Raw genomic sequence first — 16895 nt, forward strand, 5'->3', positions numbered from 1 at the left:
CCACACTCCTTCTGCCCGGCCAAGCGAGCCAGCACCCCTGAGGCCAAGCCTGTCAGCACCCCTGAGGCCAAGCCTGCCAGCACCCCTGAGGCCAAGCCTGCCAGCACCCCTGAGGCCAAGCCTGCCAGCACCCCTGAGGCCAAGCCTGCCAGCACCCCTGAGGCCAAGCCTGCCAGCACCCCTGAGGCCAGGCCTGCCAGCACCCCTGAGGCCAGGCCTGCCAGCACCCCTGAGGCCAGGCCTGCCAGCACCCCTGAGGCCAAGCCTGCCAGCACCCCTGAGGCCAAGCCTGCCAGAACACCTGAGGCCAAGCCTGCCAGCACCCCTGAGGCTTCAGAACTGTAAGTAAATTATATACAAGGGGAGCTTATAATATGAAAGAGATGAATTATGTCTTAACAGACATATAGCGCAAATTCCAGTTTTTGTTTATGTCGCACTGAATTTTCTGTGAAATAAATATATATTTTTTTTTGGGGGGGGGGGGGGGGTAGTGGATCTTGGTTGAGTTCCCACACTTTTTTTCCCAGGACTTGACCCCTGAACACAACCACGGGCTTCTCATGCTAGCAAAGGTGGTCCTTGTTATAGGTGAGGCTAGACAGTGGTCAGAATGATCTTCCCCTCTCTGCCCACCGTTCACACTGGACGGCTTTTTGCTCTGCTCTGAAGAGGTGTATCTGGGGCTCCTGCTTTAGACCACTTCAGTAATGGCAGAGAACCCTCTGAGTCACACTGCACCAGCCCTATCTCCCGCGTCACCGTCATTCATTGCTCCCCAGCGACTACCCCTCCACGTGTCTCGACCGTTGCACAATGGCTATTACTAAAGAGACCGGCCCCGACATTCAACAAGCAGGACACGTCTGCATGACTCCCGCACTGACGTCATCCCTCCGAGAACCCCGAACGCCGCCGAAATCCTCGCCCAGCGTTCGGCCATTTCCGCCGAGCTTCGGGCGAGCCCGCTGCGTCACGCTCGGCTCTATCCCTCCCCCTGCAGGCCGTTCGTCTCGCTACAGATCCACTAGGAGCGCAGTGCGCATGTGCGGCTGCCATCTTTTTGGGATTCTCCTCCCCTCAGTGAGCCGCTTCCCCGGCTAGCAGCCGCTCTCCTCCAATAACATGTCAGATTAAGAGAAGGGGGTGGGAGGCACAGGCGCCGTGTAACAGGGAGCCCAGAGACACTGCGAGAGAAAAGAAAGGCAGAGTCACGGGGGATAGATACAGGGAGAGGAGCCCGCGAGCCGCCGGCCTCGTCAGCCGGATTCACTGAGGGGGAGCACACGGCCGCGGCCGCTCTTTCTATGCGTGTCTTCTCGGTGCAGAGGATGGGGCCGCCGCCGCCGGGCCCCGGGCAGGGGGACTGTTGATGACTGTCAGTGATGGCCGCGTCCACCGGCTGCATCGTTCCAGCCAGCATCCTTGTCATCGCCTCCCGGCAGCAGCCGGCCTCCAGACTGCAGCCTAGCGACACCTGCCTTGTCGCCCCGGATCCAGGGCTACTAGCCGTGCTGCCCTCCCTGAGGAGCGATCTGTCATTAAAGGGACCGTGCTGATCACCGGGGGAGTGCCACATCCGTGTATTGTACCGGAGAGAGGTGACGTGTGTGTGAACGATCGCAGCGGGAGAGCCCCGCTCCCCCTCACTGAGGGGAACACATCTCGCACGTTTGGAGGAGTGAAGGTGGGTGGGCTGAGTGCTGGAGGAGGAGAATCGCCATGCACCAGCCGGATCCATCTGCAGACCTAGCTGCCAGGAAGATGGCGCACCCGGCAGATCTCCCCAGAAGGGGCAGTGGGACCAGTGCTCACCCCTCTGCTCTGACAGGTGGGCACCTCCTGGCTTCTGAGGACTACCAGCCTCCTGTGCTGGTGCCACCTGCATCCTCCTCCTCCCCTGGACCTCAGCAGCATCCTCCCCAAACCTTGAACTTGATGGCACAACCCCTTGTACAGTCTGGGGCACAGATTAAAAAGAAAAGTGGCTTTCAGATTACCAGTGTCACCCCTGCTCAAATTTCTGCCAGCATGAGCTCCAATAACAGCATCGCCGAGGACACCGAGAGCTACGACGACTTGGACGAATCCCACACCGAAGATCTGTCCTCCTCGGAGATCCTGGATGTGTCCTTGTCTAGAGCTACAGATCTTGGTGGTCCCGAGAGAAGCTCCTCGGAAGAGACCTTGAATAACTTTCAAGAAGCCGAGACACCTGGCGCGGTGTCTCCCAATCAGCCGCACCTTCATCAACATTTGCCCGCTAATGTCCAGCAGAATATCTTGATCAATGGGAATGTACACCACCATCTTCATCATCATCATCCTCCTCATCATCATGGACTTCCCGTGCCTGCCCATCATGGCTTACCTAGTGCCTCTACTGCTTCTCAGAATCCAACGTCTGTGAAATTGGCTCCTCAAGGAACTACAGAGACTACGGTCCCAGCACCTGCTTCTTCTGCCCCCTCTGTCGCTGTTCCAGCTGTGGGGACAATCCCACCCATCATGCGTAAAGCAAGCGGGCCTGTTAGTGCAGGTGTCAATCCTGTTCCAGGGAGTGGGACAGCGCACAATGTTAATATTCAAAATGTAAGCATGGCGGCTCCTTTGCCCACTAGTGTAAATGTTACCTCCACCAGTATGACTAGTACTAGTAATGTAAGTGCTGTCTCTGGGAACATGAATCCACATTTAGGTTCTTCTGGCAATGGAAATCTTGCTGCATCTAGTATACCTAACAATGTTGCTAGTGCACCTATAGGACCAGCAGTTGTGCCAGCTGCAGGACAGCACCAGGCGGCACCTTCGGGTGCAGCAACATCTAGGTTTAGAGTAGTAAAATTAGACTCCAGTTCAGAACCGTTCAGGAAGGGCAGATGGACTTGTATGGAGTTCTATGACAAAGAGAATGCAGCAGCTGCTTCAGAGGGAGCTGCAGTCAACAAAGCGGTGGAAAGCGTTAAACAAAACCCACTTGAGATGACGTCTGAGCGAGAGAGCACCAGTGGGAGCTCAGTAAGTAGCAACATCAGCACTCTGAGCCACTACACAGAAAGTGTTGGAAGTGGGGAAATAGGGGCACCTGCAATGCAAGGATTTCAAGTCTTGGCACCTCAGCAGATGGACTTCAGCAACCCACTCGCCCAGAATGTCCCACCTTCAAATATACCGCAGAGTGTTTCCCAGCCTCAGCTTGCACAGTTACAGATACATTCACAAGATGCCACTTTTTCGCCTCAGAAACAAGTAGGGCAGGCCGCTCCAGCTACTATAAGTGCTCCTGTCGCTGTACTTGGGGTCCCTTCTTCTTTAGGCCATCAGCAGCCAGCAGTTTCTACCATGATCCCCCAACAGTTGCCATATCCTCAATCGGCACAGCCCTTACCAAATTTGCCTACTGTTCAACAACAGCCACCAACGATACAGTATGCACACCCACAGTCCGCTCCGATGACTACTGGGCATGTAATGCCAACAAATCAAAGTTCTGTTCCAGGGAATTTACCAGAATACATACAACATCCGCAGATCCTTCAGACGGGAGTTGCACCCATGCAGTCTGGGTCATCAGGAGTGGGCAATACCGCCACATCGCTACCTGTTGTCCAAGCACAAGTCTTGCAGGCGCAGATTCAGTCAGCATTAACACAAGCTCCTCCAACTTCTGTAGCTTCAACCCAACCTGTGGTACATGCTCAGACAACCATGCCAGCTACCAGCGGTCAAGTTGTAGGTGTTGGCCAACAAGTAAATCTGCCAACTCCAGTACACCAGGTATCTGCCAGTCAGACTGCACCATCTGTTATCCAGCAAAATGTTCCAGCTCCTACTCAGCCAGTGCCACCACCTACCCAAGGGATGCAAGTTGGCGCTTCTGTTCATCCACCTTCTGTCATGATTGCACAGCAGAATCCTTTGCTCCCCTCGAAACCTCCGACACAAGTTATTGAATCCGCTGCTGTACAGGGAATGACCACTCAGCAAGTACCCGCAGTCAGTCCTTTACCAACAGCTGCCAATGTCCCAGCAGTTCAACAGCTGGGCACAAGTATACCTACTGGAATATCGCCAGCACCTACTACCCTTGGCCCACCACCTGGTGCTCAGCTTTCAGCACCACAAAATGGGAGTTTAGTCCAAAGTGGAAATCAGGCTCCAGTGATTGCAAGTTTGCCAGTTGCACAAAATGTGCCCCTTCACATGACTGGTAGTGCCAGTCAGTTCTTGGCACCATCTTTCATTCAATCCGTGGCAAGCCAGATTGAAGACGCTAGACGTCTGATGGAGCACTCAATGGCGGGTCTACCACATGGTGGTGAAGGTTCCTCTTTGGAGAATAGTGGAGGCTTTCAGAGTGCAGGATCTTTCCTTCCCTTGAAGTCCTTACCCCTGACAGCACCTCTGGTGGATGGAGAAGATGAAAGGTGAGATCTGACACATTTGTATTTATCTGAAATATTGCAGTGAAGTGATTTGGACTGTTTTGCTTCCCATTGTCAAATTTCTGTGTCTTCAACTGTAAAATGTAGGGACTATTGTCCTTGACACATAGCAGGCATCCTGAATTAATCTGTCATTATTTCCCTTCGCGTTGTGTGGATTTTCCAGTGCTCTCACCCAAGTGCAGTCCCAGCTTGCTGGATGTAGTCCTTCAGCCGCCTGGTAGATTGGGATTCTTCTTGACTTTGTGTGACGTGCTGTGGAATTAGACATGTGAGCTCATTGAGATATTAACGGTGGTTTTCCTCCTTGGGATTGGCTTACGTAATGGATGTGATCAGAGCTATTCACTATTTTATTAGCTAGCACAAGAGATTTGTCATCCCGTTCCCAGGCCTGCTTGCGTGAAGCAGTAAAGCGAGTGCTGTCATATTTATATGAGCGGCTGCGCACTGAGGTGAAAAGTTCAGGTTACTTCTTGCAGCACCAAAAAGGCTCATGTAAAGTTACGTACGGGGCTGGAATCGCACAGCAGTGGATACAACAGCAGTATCCTTTTTTTATTTTTTCCTTAATACGATTTCTTCTTTTTAGATGCACTTTTGATTTTAGAAAAACAAAAAAAGAAACTGCTGCAAAAAGTGCATGTGGGAATCCAGCCTAAATCATTACATTTTTAATTTTTCGTTCACTACTAATGTGTATGACAGGAAATAAAACTAATGCCGCTTCTCTCCCCTCCAGCTATTAGCTGCTTCCTGTGAGCGTTGTGTTGTGGTTGAGCTTTCAGTTAGATATTCTGTAGACAGCGCACCATCTTCAGTCTATAAAGTTGTACACCCCCCAGAAATATCGTTCTCAATCATCGGGGTAGCCAGAATTCTGTCAAAGGTTGCACAAAAATAGTGCAGTGCATGGTGTGCGCAAAATTTGAGTTGTAAGTCGCCTACCTTGATGGTATTGAAAGGGACTAAGAGAAATTTTAAAATATGTTCACCAAAAATGTGGCTTAAAGGTGTTTTCTGGTACTTGCATTTTGATGGCCGATCAGATCGCTGAGGGTCTGATATCCGGCACACCCAGCGTTTTCAGGCAGCCGCTAGAAACCGTACATTGGATGGAAGGCTGTGTCCACTGTGTAGTTTCCAGTGACGGCATACTGCAGCTCGGTGCCTGTTCACATGGTTGGGCACTGAGCTGCAGTACCCCAGCACGGCCACTACACAGCGGGTGAAGCATTCTGCTTCTGGAAGGCTGATATTGATAATCTATCCTGAGGACTGGTCATTAATAGCTAAATACCAGAAAACTCCCTTTGGGTCCATCCACACAGCATTTTTTGGTGCGCTTTTTTTTTTTTTTTTTATATACACGTTTTCAGTGTGGAATCTGCTCCAAAAAAGGCCTCTGAAAAGCCTCCCTTTCATCTCAATGGGAGGCAGGGCTTGCTTTTTCTTCCACGCCAAAAAGAGGCAGCATGCGCTATCTCAGAACAGAATTGGTGATCCTTCTCCCATTGCAATGAATGGAAAGCATAAAAAAAGCAACAAAAACCACAACAAAACTGTACAGAAAATCAGTGCGGATTCCACTCTCAACGCCTTTTCAAAATCCGTTGTGTGAACATACCCATAAAGGGGCATTCCAGGTGTGTGATGTTATCCCCTAGCCACAGGATGGGGGAGGTAACTATTAGGTGGTTGGCGGGTCTTACTACTGGGATCCCCCACCATCACAAGAACCCAGTGCAGCCCCCTGAAGTGAACAGAGCAGCAGGTCTGGCTTGTGTGCAGCTGCTCCATTCATTTCTATGGGATTTCCAGAGATGAGCACAGCTCTGACATAATGTCACACAACCACAATATCCCTTTGTAAAAATGTCTCTAATATGTTACACATTTATTAGGCCCCATGTACCTCCATACATTTGATGCAGTTTGTACCATTGTAATCCATTCATCCTGCTCGTCTTCTGTCAGTTTCCGGCCAGCACCTTCACTGTACCTGCTTCCCCGAACCCTTGGTGACCACCGGTGTGCTCCGCTGGTGGTTTCTCCTCATCTGTGATTGGCAGGCGTCTCCTTGTGAAATGTGTACATGCATTGTGACTGAAACTAGCAGTATATATTTTCTGCCATCATCCAGATGCTGCTTTTTATTTCTTGCTTCTAGATCCTACGTTGCAAAGGGTGAAATCCACGGTGGAAACTCAGAGTGAAATCCGCAGCATAAATTGATAATCTGAGTTTCCACCGTGGATTTCACCCCTTGCAACATGGAGTGTAATCTACCAGAGATCCGCAGCAGAAAAGTGGGAAAATCTGCCCTTTGTGGTCAGGGCCTTTAAAAAATTATATAAAAAAGGCCTTTGGTTCTAGAACAGGCATGCTCAACCTGCGGCCCTCCACCTATTGTAAAACTACAACTCCCACTATGCACTGCTGTAGGCTGTTCAGGCATTCTGGGAGTTGTAGTTTTGCAACAGCTGGAGGGCTGCAGGTTGAGCATCGCTGTTCTAGAATTTCAGAGTAAGGCCTCATGCACACGACCGTTGTTTAGGTCCGCAAAAGATGCGGACAGGGCGTCATGTGCTGTCCGCATCCGTTGCTCCATTCTGTGGCCCCGCAAAAAAAAAAATATAACCTGTTTTATTCTCTTCCGTTTTGCGGACAAGAATTGGCATTTCTACAATGGGGCTGCCCGTTCTGCAAATTGCGGAAGGCTTACGGGCGGCTTCTGTTTTTTGCGGATCCGCAGTTTGCGGTTGTGTGCATGTAGCCTAAAGTGTGTTTTGACTGGGGTGGGAGGAGGAGAATATTGTTGACCTTTCCTCAGAATAGGTCATCAGTATCTGATGGATGGGGTGTGACTCTTGGCACCCCCGACGATCAGCTGCTTTTTAGGCCAGTGCTATCACGTTCATCGGTCACATGGCCTGTGCTTGGCTCGGTCCCATTCAAGTGGATGGACCTGGGCTGCAAAACCAAGCACTGCCGCTGTACGTTGGATGGACTGTAAGCTGTAAGGAGGCTGCAGCGCTCGTCAGAGCTTCATGGCCTCTTCACACAGCTGATCGTCAGGGGTGCTGGGAGTCTGACCCCACCGATCAGATATGGATGACCTATCCTGAGGGTAGATTATTAATGTTCAACTTCTAGGAAACCTGTTTAACCCTTTGTTTGCCACGTGCACCATGAAAAAGCTTGAGGCCTTCAAAACTGTCTTTTAGGCCTTAGTTGGGTTGATATATGTTGATACCTTTATTGTTCCCCAGCATGGAATAGCGTAGTTGATTACAAAGGTATACAGTAAAACAGGGTAAATAAAAATCTTTTTTTTTTTTTTTATATAAAATGCTTTTTGAGGAAAATATATTACCATCCAAAGGTTATTTCATCAAGAAATAAAGATTAGTTTTTTAATTAAGTAGAATTATGTATGAAGGCTGTATATGTTTTAAATTTTTGGTAAATACATTCCATTAATCCATTCACAATGTCATGCTCTTCCAGAGGTTTTTGTAAGATTATTGGGCAGTTTCTCTGCCTACAAGATATTATCACAGATGCTTGGTTTACTTTTGCAGTTCTCAAAACTGAATTTGACTCAGCAGAGGTCACATGCCTCTTCTTCACAGCAAAAATGTTATAACATGAACAGAGTTGAGAATAAGACCTTAATCCTAACTTCTACAAACCTATAAATACAGAATCAAACTAATATAAAAAAGTTGTTGTTCTGAAAATCTTCATCTACTTCCATATTATAAGTTATACCAGCAAGAATTAGTCTTTATGTAGAAAACTATGATTTAAATCAAGCCTTACTGACTAGTGATTTAAATCAAATCCACCCTGCAGTAAAATAATGTACGCTGTGTGAAATGAATGGAACCACATCCAATCTGCAAAACATGCGGATTGGATTTGGACCAAACATATAGTGGTGTGAAATGAGCAATTTAGGAAAACTGTCAACCCTGTGTTGCAGCGTAAGGCCGTGTTCAGACATGGCAGAATTGCAGTGGAATATGTGACTAGTTTATGTTAAAGCACAAAATTAGCTTGGGCCTGGACGATGTTCCCAATCCATAAAGTCTGTGTTGGTATATTGTGTGTGCGCTTTGAGGCTTTTAACCTGAGCTGAGGCCCACGTTAGTGACTTACCGTACATAGCGTAAGGTGGTTGTCTGATATTTCCATGGACTTTTATTAGGATGTGACAGTCCTGCTGGGTGGTCCAGTGCAAGGTGAAGAGATTGTAGAAAACCGCAGCACTCCAGCTTCTCAAATAAATTTGTGTTTATTGCTCAACCAGCGTGCAACGTTTCGACTCAAAGGAGTCTTTATCAAGCTCCAGTGCAAGGTGATACAGCATGGCTTGTGTAAGCCAACACTGGACCTTGGCCATAAACTGCTCTGATAATGGGTAACATGAATGATTAGTCACTGACCACTTTTCCATTGAACAGTTTATACGTGAAGACCATTGAAAGTCAGAATGTTGAAACCCATTGGTGGCCTCAGTGTGCTGTAGATGAACCATGCTTGGTGATGCAGGATAGATGGGCAAATTCCATCTGACAGGTGAGAGGCTGCCCATGTAGACAACCCGCACATCCATAGGTTCTTTAGTGGACAATAACTTCTGTCGTTTAGGCCTCAAGCACACGAACGTTGTTTGTTTCGGTATCCATACATTTTTATTTTATTTTTTTCCGGATAGGATGCGGACCCATTCATTTCAATGGGTCCGCAAAAAAAATGCGGACAGCGCACCGTGTCAGTATGTCCGTTTCGTAGCCTCGCAAAAAAATATTTTTGTCTGTTTTAGGCATTGTTACAATGGATCCGAAAAAATAAATAAAATGGATTGCATACGGATGTCATCCGTTTTTTGCAGATCCGCAATTTGCGGACAGCAAAACGCATACGGTCGTGTGCATGTAGCCTTAGTGAAAGGTAGAATCAGCATTTTCTTTAAATGGGTATACCCAGCGTGAATACTAATGGCAGATCTACAGGACATGTCATAAATGTCTGATAGAGGCGATTTCTTCTCGTCTCTTAAATGGGGGTCCTTCAACCTGCCTGGTGAGGTGGCAACTGCATTGAGGTGAGGAATGAATGAAGAGGTGGCCTTCCCACTCTTCACGTAGGTTCAGTTCTAAGAAGTAGGACTTGGCACATCCTATGAAGCCATATAATGTCAACCACACATGAGATGCCGAATGCTTTTTGTCAAATATTTTTTTTTCTCGCGCCATAAGACTTTTTTTCACACAGGTACGATTTGCTTTAAAGAAATCTGCATCTAATCTGCAATGAAATGTGCATTTATGTGGTCTTAATAAAGCCCTGTACTGGCGGTGGATCCGCCGGAGTTATGTAGAGCCGCCGGCGTTCAAAATGTAAGACAGCTTCCTAGCCATCTTACATTTAGACCATTTTTGACGCCTAAACCAGGCATAGAAAATGGTAAATGGGACGGGCCTGCCGGCCAGTCCCTGCCCCCGCCACGCCCACTTATTATTATTTTTTTTTGACCTGGCGTGAGCGGGGAGTAGTCATAGATTGCTGCACAAATAACTTTTGCTCTGCAATCTGTGCCAGAAATATGGCTAATTTAGGCGTATTTCTGTTTAATAAATGACCCCCAAAATCTCCAGTTACAGATTTGCCCCTAAAATCCTCATTTCTTTTCCCTGTGGTGTGTAAATGGGATTTTGAAACCCTCTCTTACATTATACTCTGTCCTTTTGCTGTGGAATCCACTACAAATTTGCTCAATGTGGACATTCCCTAGAGGGGTTGTCTATCTTTTTAGACATTGATGATCTATCCTCAGTTGAATGGGAGCTGTGCTACGTTACACTGGCGTGGACTGATCCTTCTGCTTCCAGCTCCAGGCACTGAGATGTTTCTGGTGCTGTAGGATGCTGAAGAACAGCTCATTAGTTGGGATACTGGGTGTTGGACTCCCACCGATCTGATATTTATGGCCTTCCTGGAGGGCAAGTCATCAACATCTAAAAGCCGGACAATCCCTTTAAAGGTGCTCACCTACAATAGCTGACAACTATTCTTCTTGACTCCCCCAATACACATTTATGTTGGGGACAGAAGCCCAGACATCTCTGGTGCAGCCTCTCTCATCTGGGATCAGACATGTCGAAATCCAACATACTTGTCCTATCCTTCTCCTAACATCTGCTGCTGTGGGAGGGTCGGCACCCCTCCATATACAAGACATCCGTCTGGATTTGTATGACCACTTTTAAACATCCACTCTTGGTCAAGTGTGCATGTTTATTTCAATTGTGAGGAGAAGCAGCCGCTACTAGACCCAGCTGAAGCAGAAGTGTCAGGTTTGGACCATTGATTTAATGTGTGTGACCAGCTTAAGGAAGAGAACAATTTATTGATCCTCCATTGCTATATTTAGTGTGTTATCTTCTGACCTGGCCATGGAGATTGTCTCCATAGCAAGAAGAACATAAATTTAGTTCTCTGCTACTAGGAACCAGGAGATGAGGTCAGAACTGTTACCGGTGGCTTCTTCTGCTGATGTCTATGAAAGTTCTTAAAGGGGCTGTCTCGTCATAGACAATGGGGGCATATCGCTAGGATATGCCCCCATTGTCTTATAGGTGCGGGTCCTACCGCTGGGACCCGCACCTATATCGATAACTGAGCCCCACAAGGTGGTGGCTGGAGGACTCCGGTCTGGCTGCCACCAAGCCGGCTCCCCATAAAAGTGAATGGGTGCTACCACGCATGCGTGGCCCCTGCTTCCATTCATTTTTTATGGGGTCGACGGAAATGGCCGAGCCAGCGCTCGGCTATTTTCACCGGCCCCATAGAAAATGAATAGAGAGCGGCTGTGCATGAGCAGTGTGCCTTCCTTCACTTGCGGGGCCCAGCGGTGGGACCCGCACCTATAAGACAATGAGGGCTTATCCTAGCGATATGCCCCCATTGTCCATGATGAGACAACCCCTTTTAATATTGGCATCTAGAGAAATCTAGATTGGGGGATCTAATCGGCTTCTTAAGGTCCACTCTTTTTCATGTTGCCCCCTTCCATGGTTATCTCCTGTGCTTTGTGGAGCCTCAGCATCTTTTTCTCCTAGTTTCCAAATGTAGGAAAGCAGATTTTATTTTTATATTTTCCAAGGTCTGCCATGTGTGGATGATCCTGATAAAAGAATATGGCATTAATAATTGTGTATAGTTCCAGAATTGTGATGATGGCTGCATGGACAATAACACTAATCTAATAGTTATCCTGTGTATGGGGATAACTTAATGTAACTGGAATACCCCTTTAAGGCCTCATGCACACGACCGTACTGTTTTTTGCGGTCCGCAAACCGCGGATCTGCCAAAAACGGAAACCGCCCGTGTGCCTTCCGCAATTTGCGGTCGTGTGCATGAGGCCTAAGACTGTGTTCACGCTACCATCATGGTTTCTGTTTACGGTGTAAAATCAGTCACACAACGGACACCAAACGGACACCAAAATCAATGGACCCCATTGATTTTTAATGGCCTCCAATCTATCATGGTGTTTGTGGCTTTAATGGGTGGACTGGCGCTGCAGGTCTGTGCTTCCAGTCTACACTGACCGCATTGCTGATGGTGGATCGGAGCCCCTGGCTTATGCACGCGACCATGTGCATTTTGTGGTCCGCACAACACTGATCCGCATTGCATATTTTTAATTTTTTTTTTGGGCTCCATTGTAACAATACCTCTTCTTTTTTTTTTTTTTTTTTTTTTTTCTTCTTTGTGGAACGGCCTTGTGGACCTAAGCAAACGGCATGCACACAGTGTCATTTCCGTATTTTTTTTATTTATTTTTTTCTGACCTGTTGAAGTGAATGGTTCCTCATACGGACCGCAAAAAAAAAAGAACAGGCACAGAAAACAAATGTTCGTGTGCACGAGCCCTTAATGTGTCCTCTCTGGGATGGGTTTTACAGGACTTTTATTTCGGGAAGCATTTGTACTGCGGTGCACACGCTGCGGTATGTGCTCTTCCTCGTTATAATTGTGATCTAGAAATAAGCCGGTGAATTTCCATTGCCGCTTTGTATACAGGGAATGTTGATGATGCTGTTGCCAAAGGATGAGAACAAAGGCCTTTTGTTAACACCTTTAGCGCTGGAAGGCTTTGCACATGTTGATTTCTATCATGGAGATGTAGGGGGTCAGCTTGAAAAATGATATTGTACATAAGTGATGTTTGCCTGCAGTGGAATAGACTCGACAGCCCATCTGCTTTCTAAGCGTATCTAAATGTATCCACAGAGAAACGTATGAGGCGGATACAATTACTCCGCCACATTGTTACCGGATTTGTTTTCAGTTTATGTGCATGTTGATTTAGCAGGTTCACATGGACATCTAAGGCTACTTTCACACTCGTGTTTTGTGCAGATCCCTCTTGTATTTGCACAGATGGATCTGCACAAATAATGCAAACGCTTGTATCCGTTAATAACTGATCCATTTGCATTATTCATTTAAAAAAAAAGTCTAAGTCAAAACGGATCCGTCTTGATTTGCATTGTAAGTCTAGACAGATCCGTTAGGCTCCGCATAGTCAGACGGTCACCAAAACGCTGCAAGCTGCGTTTTAGTGACCATCTAAAAAAACGCAACGGAGACCAAACGCAAACAAATTGATACATTCTGAACGGATCCTCATCCATTCAGAATGCATTGGGGCTTAACTGATCTGTTTTGGGCCGCTTGTGAGAGCCCTGAAACGGATCTCACAAGCGGACCCAGAAACGCCAGTGTGAAAGTGGCCTAAGGCTACTTTCACACTCTTGTTTGGTGCGGATTTATCATGGATCTGTAAAAACACATTCGTTCAGATAATAGAACCGCATGCATCCGTTCAGAACGGATCCGGTTGTATTATCTGTAACATTGCCAAAACGGATCCATCTTGAACACCAGTGAAAGTCAATGGGGGACGGATCCGTTTTCTATTGTGCCTGATTGTGTCATAGAAAACGGATCCTTCCCCATTGACATACATTGTGTGCCAGCTCAGTTTTATCAGACGGACACCAAAACACTGCAGGCAGCGTTTTGGTGTCCGCCTCCAAAACGGAATGGAGACGGAACGGAGGCAAACTGATGCATTCTGAGCGGATCCTTTTCCATTCGCAATGCATTAGGGGAAAACGGATCCGTTTTGGACCGCTTGTGAGAGCCCTGAGCGGATCTCGCAAATGGAAACCAAATCGCCAGTGTGAAAGTAGCCCAATGCAAAGTGGCAGTTTCATAACCCAACCCAAGGCCTTGATCTTTAGCTAGTGTTTCCCTGATTATCAAAACGATCTGTTGGAAAGATTAAAAAAGATGCGCCATATCTTACACGGAACGTTTGAAAATGGAGACCGTTGGCCTATGCATATATTATAGCCTTGTACAGCAGCAGCGCCACGGACTCCATTTTCATCAAGAGACCCAAACTATGCCCACAGGGTATTTTTGTGCACGCTGTATTAGGCTTCATGCACATGATCGTATTTTGAGCATTTCTGTTTTTAATGGACATGTGACTGCAGTCTGTATAAAGGACAGATATTATGTCACCTCTGTTTTTAAATATTTTTCTGGCTTTGCCTGCAAAAACTTCCTCCTGAAAACCAGATGAATGTGTAAACCTAGCTCCTGTACTTTTTTTTTTTTTTTTTTTTTTTTTTTTTTTTCCTCCTCCTTTCCTGTGCTGTAATTCATAAGAAATGGGACCTCCAAGAAAACCTGCTCACTGGAGATGCATCCAAACTGCTGATATTGTCTTTACGTTTACGAAGAAACTCGCGTGTGAAACCTTTTCTCAGTACTGCCATGTGTTTTCTAAGAGATAAGACACTACTATGGAGGACCCAGCACAGAAACTTAAATGTGTGTCTGAGCGGGAGAGAATGGGCCTATAAAATATTACCACCACAGTTAGAATGGCTCATGGAAGTGTCATTGGTTATCACAGCAGACCACAAAGCGTTACCAGCAGAATAAAAGACAAGTACTCGTGTAGGCCAGACGCACCATGCCTTGTGTAAATGTTGTGTGGTAACTTGAGTAGTTTTTATGTCGCAGCATGCATTTTTGTCCCCAGTTCCCTCTGAGCTCTGGTATCCAAAGGGCTCAGTGCGCCAAATACCTAATCGACTTATTACTAAAAAGTTATATTTCTCCAGAACTGCGCAATGGAGGAACAGAAATGAGGTACTGTTTTACTCAGCTGGGTCAACCCTACTAAGCACTGTGCCTGGTTTATTAGGGTTGATCGCGCTCACAGAGCCTTTTTAACCCTCCCACTGATCATCCTGAACATGCCAGGACCCAGACATTTACCAGCCTCCAGATCACTGCATCAAATACAGTATCTGACAAAAGTGAGTACACCCCTGACATTTTTTTTGGAGCTATTTTATTAAATCTTTTCATGGGACACCACCATCTGACACTTTGATACAATGTAAAGTATTCAGTCCACAGCTTGTATAACGGTGTAAATTTGATTTGCCCTCAAAATAACTCAGAGAGCCATTAATGTCTAAACCGCTGGCAACAAAAGTGAGTACACCCCTAAGTGAAAATGGCCAAACTGTCAATATTTTGTGTGGCCGCCATTATTTACCAGCACCGCCTTAACGCTTGGGCTTGGCGTATACTAGAGCTTCACAGGTTGCCACTGGAATCCTCTTCCACTCCTCCATCACGTAGCTCCTTCACCTTCCTTTTGAAGATGCCCCACAGATGGGTTTAGGTCTGGAGACATGCCCGGCCAGTCCAGCACCTTTACACTCAGTTTCTTTAGCAAGGCAGTAGGCTTGTAGGTGTATTTGGGTTTGTTATCATGTTAAAATACCGCCCTGCGGCCCAGTTTCTGAAAGGGGGGGGGGGGGGGGGGTCATGCTCTGCTTCAGTATGTCACAGTTCATGTTTGGATTCATGGTTCCCTCAATGAACTGTAGCTCTCCACGGCTGGCAGCACTCATGCAGCCCCAAACCACCACACTCCCACAACCACTCTTGACTTTAGGCAGGACACACTTGGCTTTGTACTCCTCACATGGGTGCTACCACACACGCTTGACACCATCTGAACCAAATACGTTTTATGTTGGTCTCATCAGACCACAGGACATGGTTCCAGTAATCCAGGTCCTTATCTGCTTGTCTTCAGCAAACTGTTAGCGGCTTTCTTGTGCATCATCTGTAGAAGAGGCTTCCTTCTGGGATGATAGCCATGCCGACCAATTTGATGCAGTGTGCGGCGTATGGTCTGAGTGCTGACAGGCTGACCCCCCCCCACCCCTTTAACCTCTGCAGCAATGCTGGCAGCACTTATACAACCTCTGGATATGATGCTGAGCACGTGCACTCAGCTTCTTTGGTGGACCATGGCGTGGCCTGTTCTGGGTGGAACCTGTCTTGTTAAACCGCTGTATGGTCTCGGCCACCGTGCTGCAGCTCAGTCTCAAGGTGTTGGCAATCTTCTTTTAGCCTAGGCCAGGGATGCCCAACCTGTGGCCCTCCAGCTGTTGCAAAACTTCAATTCCCAGCATGCCTTGGCAGCCTGCAGCTACTAGAAGATTCTGGGAGTTGTAGTTTTGAAACAGCTGGAGAGCCGCAGGTTGAGCCATCTTTATGTAGAGCAACAATTCTTTTTTTCCGATCCTCAGAGTTCTCTGCCACGAGGTGCCATGTTGAACTTCCAGTGACCAGTATATTAGAGTGTGAGAGTGATAACATCAAATTTACCACACCTGCTCACCATTCACACCTGAGACCTTGTAACAATGAGCCACATGACACCGGGGAGGAAAAATGGCTAATTGGACACAATTTGGCCATTATCACTTAGGGGTGTACTCACTTTTGTTGCCAGCGGTTTTGTTGACACCGTTATACAAGCTGTACACTGACTACTTTACATTGTATCAAAGTGTCAGATCTTCAGTGTTGTCCCAAAAAGATCTAATAAAATATTTAGAAGAATGTGAGGGGTGTACTCACAGAGCAGTAGGGTTTTCATTTGACACTGTCCCTATCTTGTCTATATCCTGGCATTAAAGAGGACCTTTCATGGATCCAAACATTATAAACGAAGTATCAGGATACGTAGGGCATAGTGCAGGGATTTAACTGCACTTACTATTCTTTCTGGGCGCCGCTCCGTTCGCCCGCTGTGGCCCCCGTTGTTTTATCCCGCCTGGTATGCTACTTTTAGCATTGGAGCAATGAGGGGGAGACTAAGTCTTTCTCCGTGGGCGTCTCCTTCTCCCTGACTGTGAGCTGTCCAATCACAGCGGAGAAAGTCAGGGAGAAGGGGAGTTGATTGATATTTTTTATTTTTTTTCTCCCTTTCTGTGACTCTCTGCTGTGATTGGACAGCGCTAATGAGAAGGAGACGCCCACTGA

At 47.2% G+C, this 16895-nt stretch overlaps 1 protein-coding gene across 1 annotated transcript in view; it reads left to right on the top strand.

Moving 5' to 3' along the window:
* Positions 1 to 1154: 1154 nt before the first annotated feature.
* The window catches only part of TSC22D1 (TSC22 domain family member 1), a 90551-nt gene continuing 74810 nt past the window's right edge, over positions 1155 to 16895 (top strand). Inside the window, exon 1 of the mRNA XM_044284080.1 lies at positions 1155 to 4427. Within this exon, the coding sequence (XP_044140015.1) occupies positions 1723 to 4427 (2705 nt within the window). The 5' untranslated portion in view covers positions 1155 to 1722. The remainder of the gene's footprint in view (positions 4428 to 16895) is intronic.

The sequence above is a fragment of the Bufo gargarizans genome, chromosome 3 (genome assembly GCF_014858855.1).
Source record: "Bufo gargarizans isolate SCDJY-AF-19 chromosome 3, ASM1485885v1, whole genome shotgun sequence".
Classification (NCBI taxonomy): domain Eukaryota; kingdom Metazoa; phylum Chordata; class Amphibia; order Anura; family Bufonidae; genus Bufo; species Bufo gargarizans.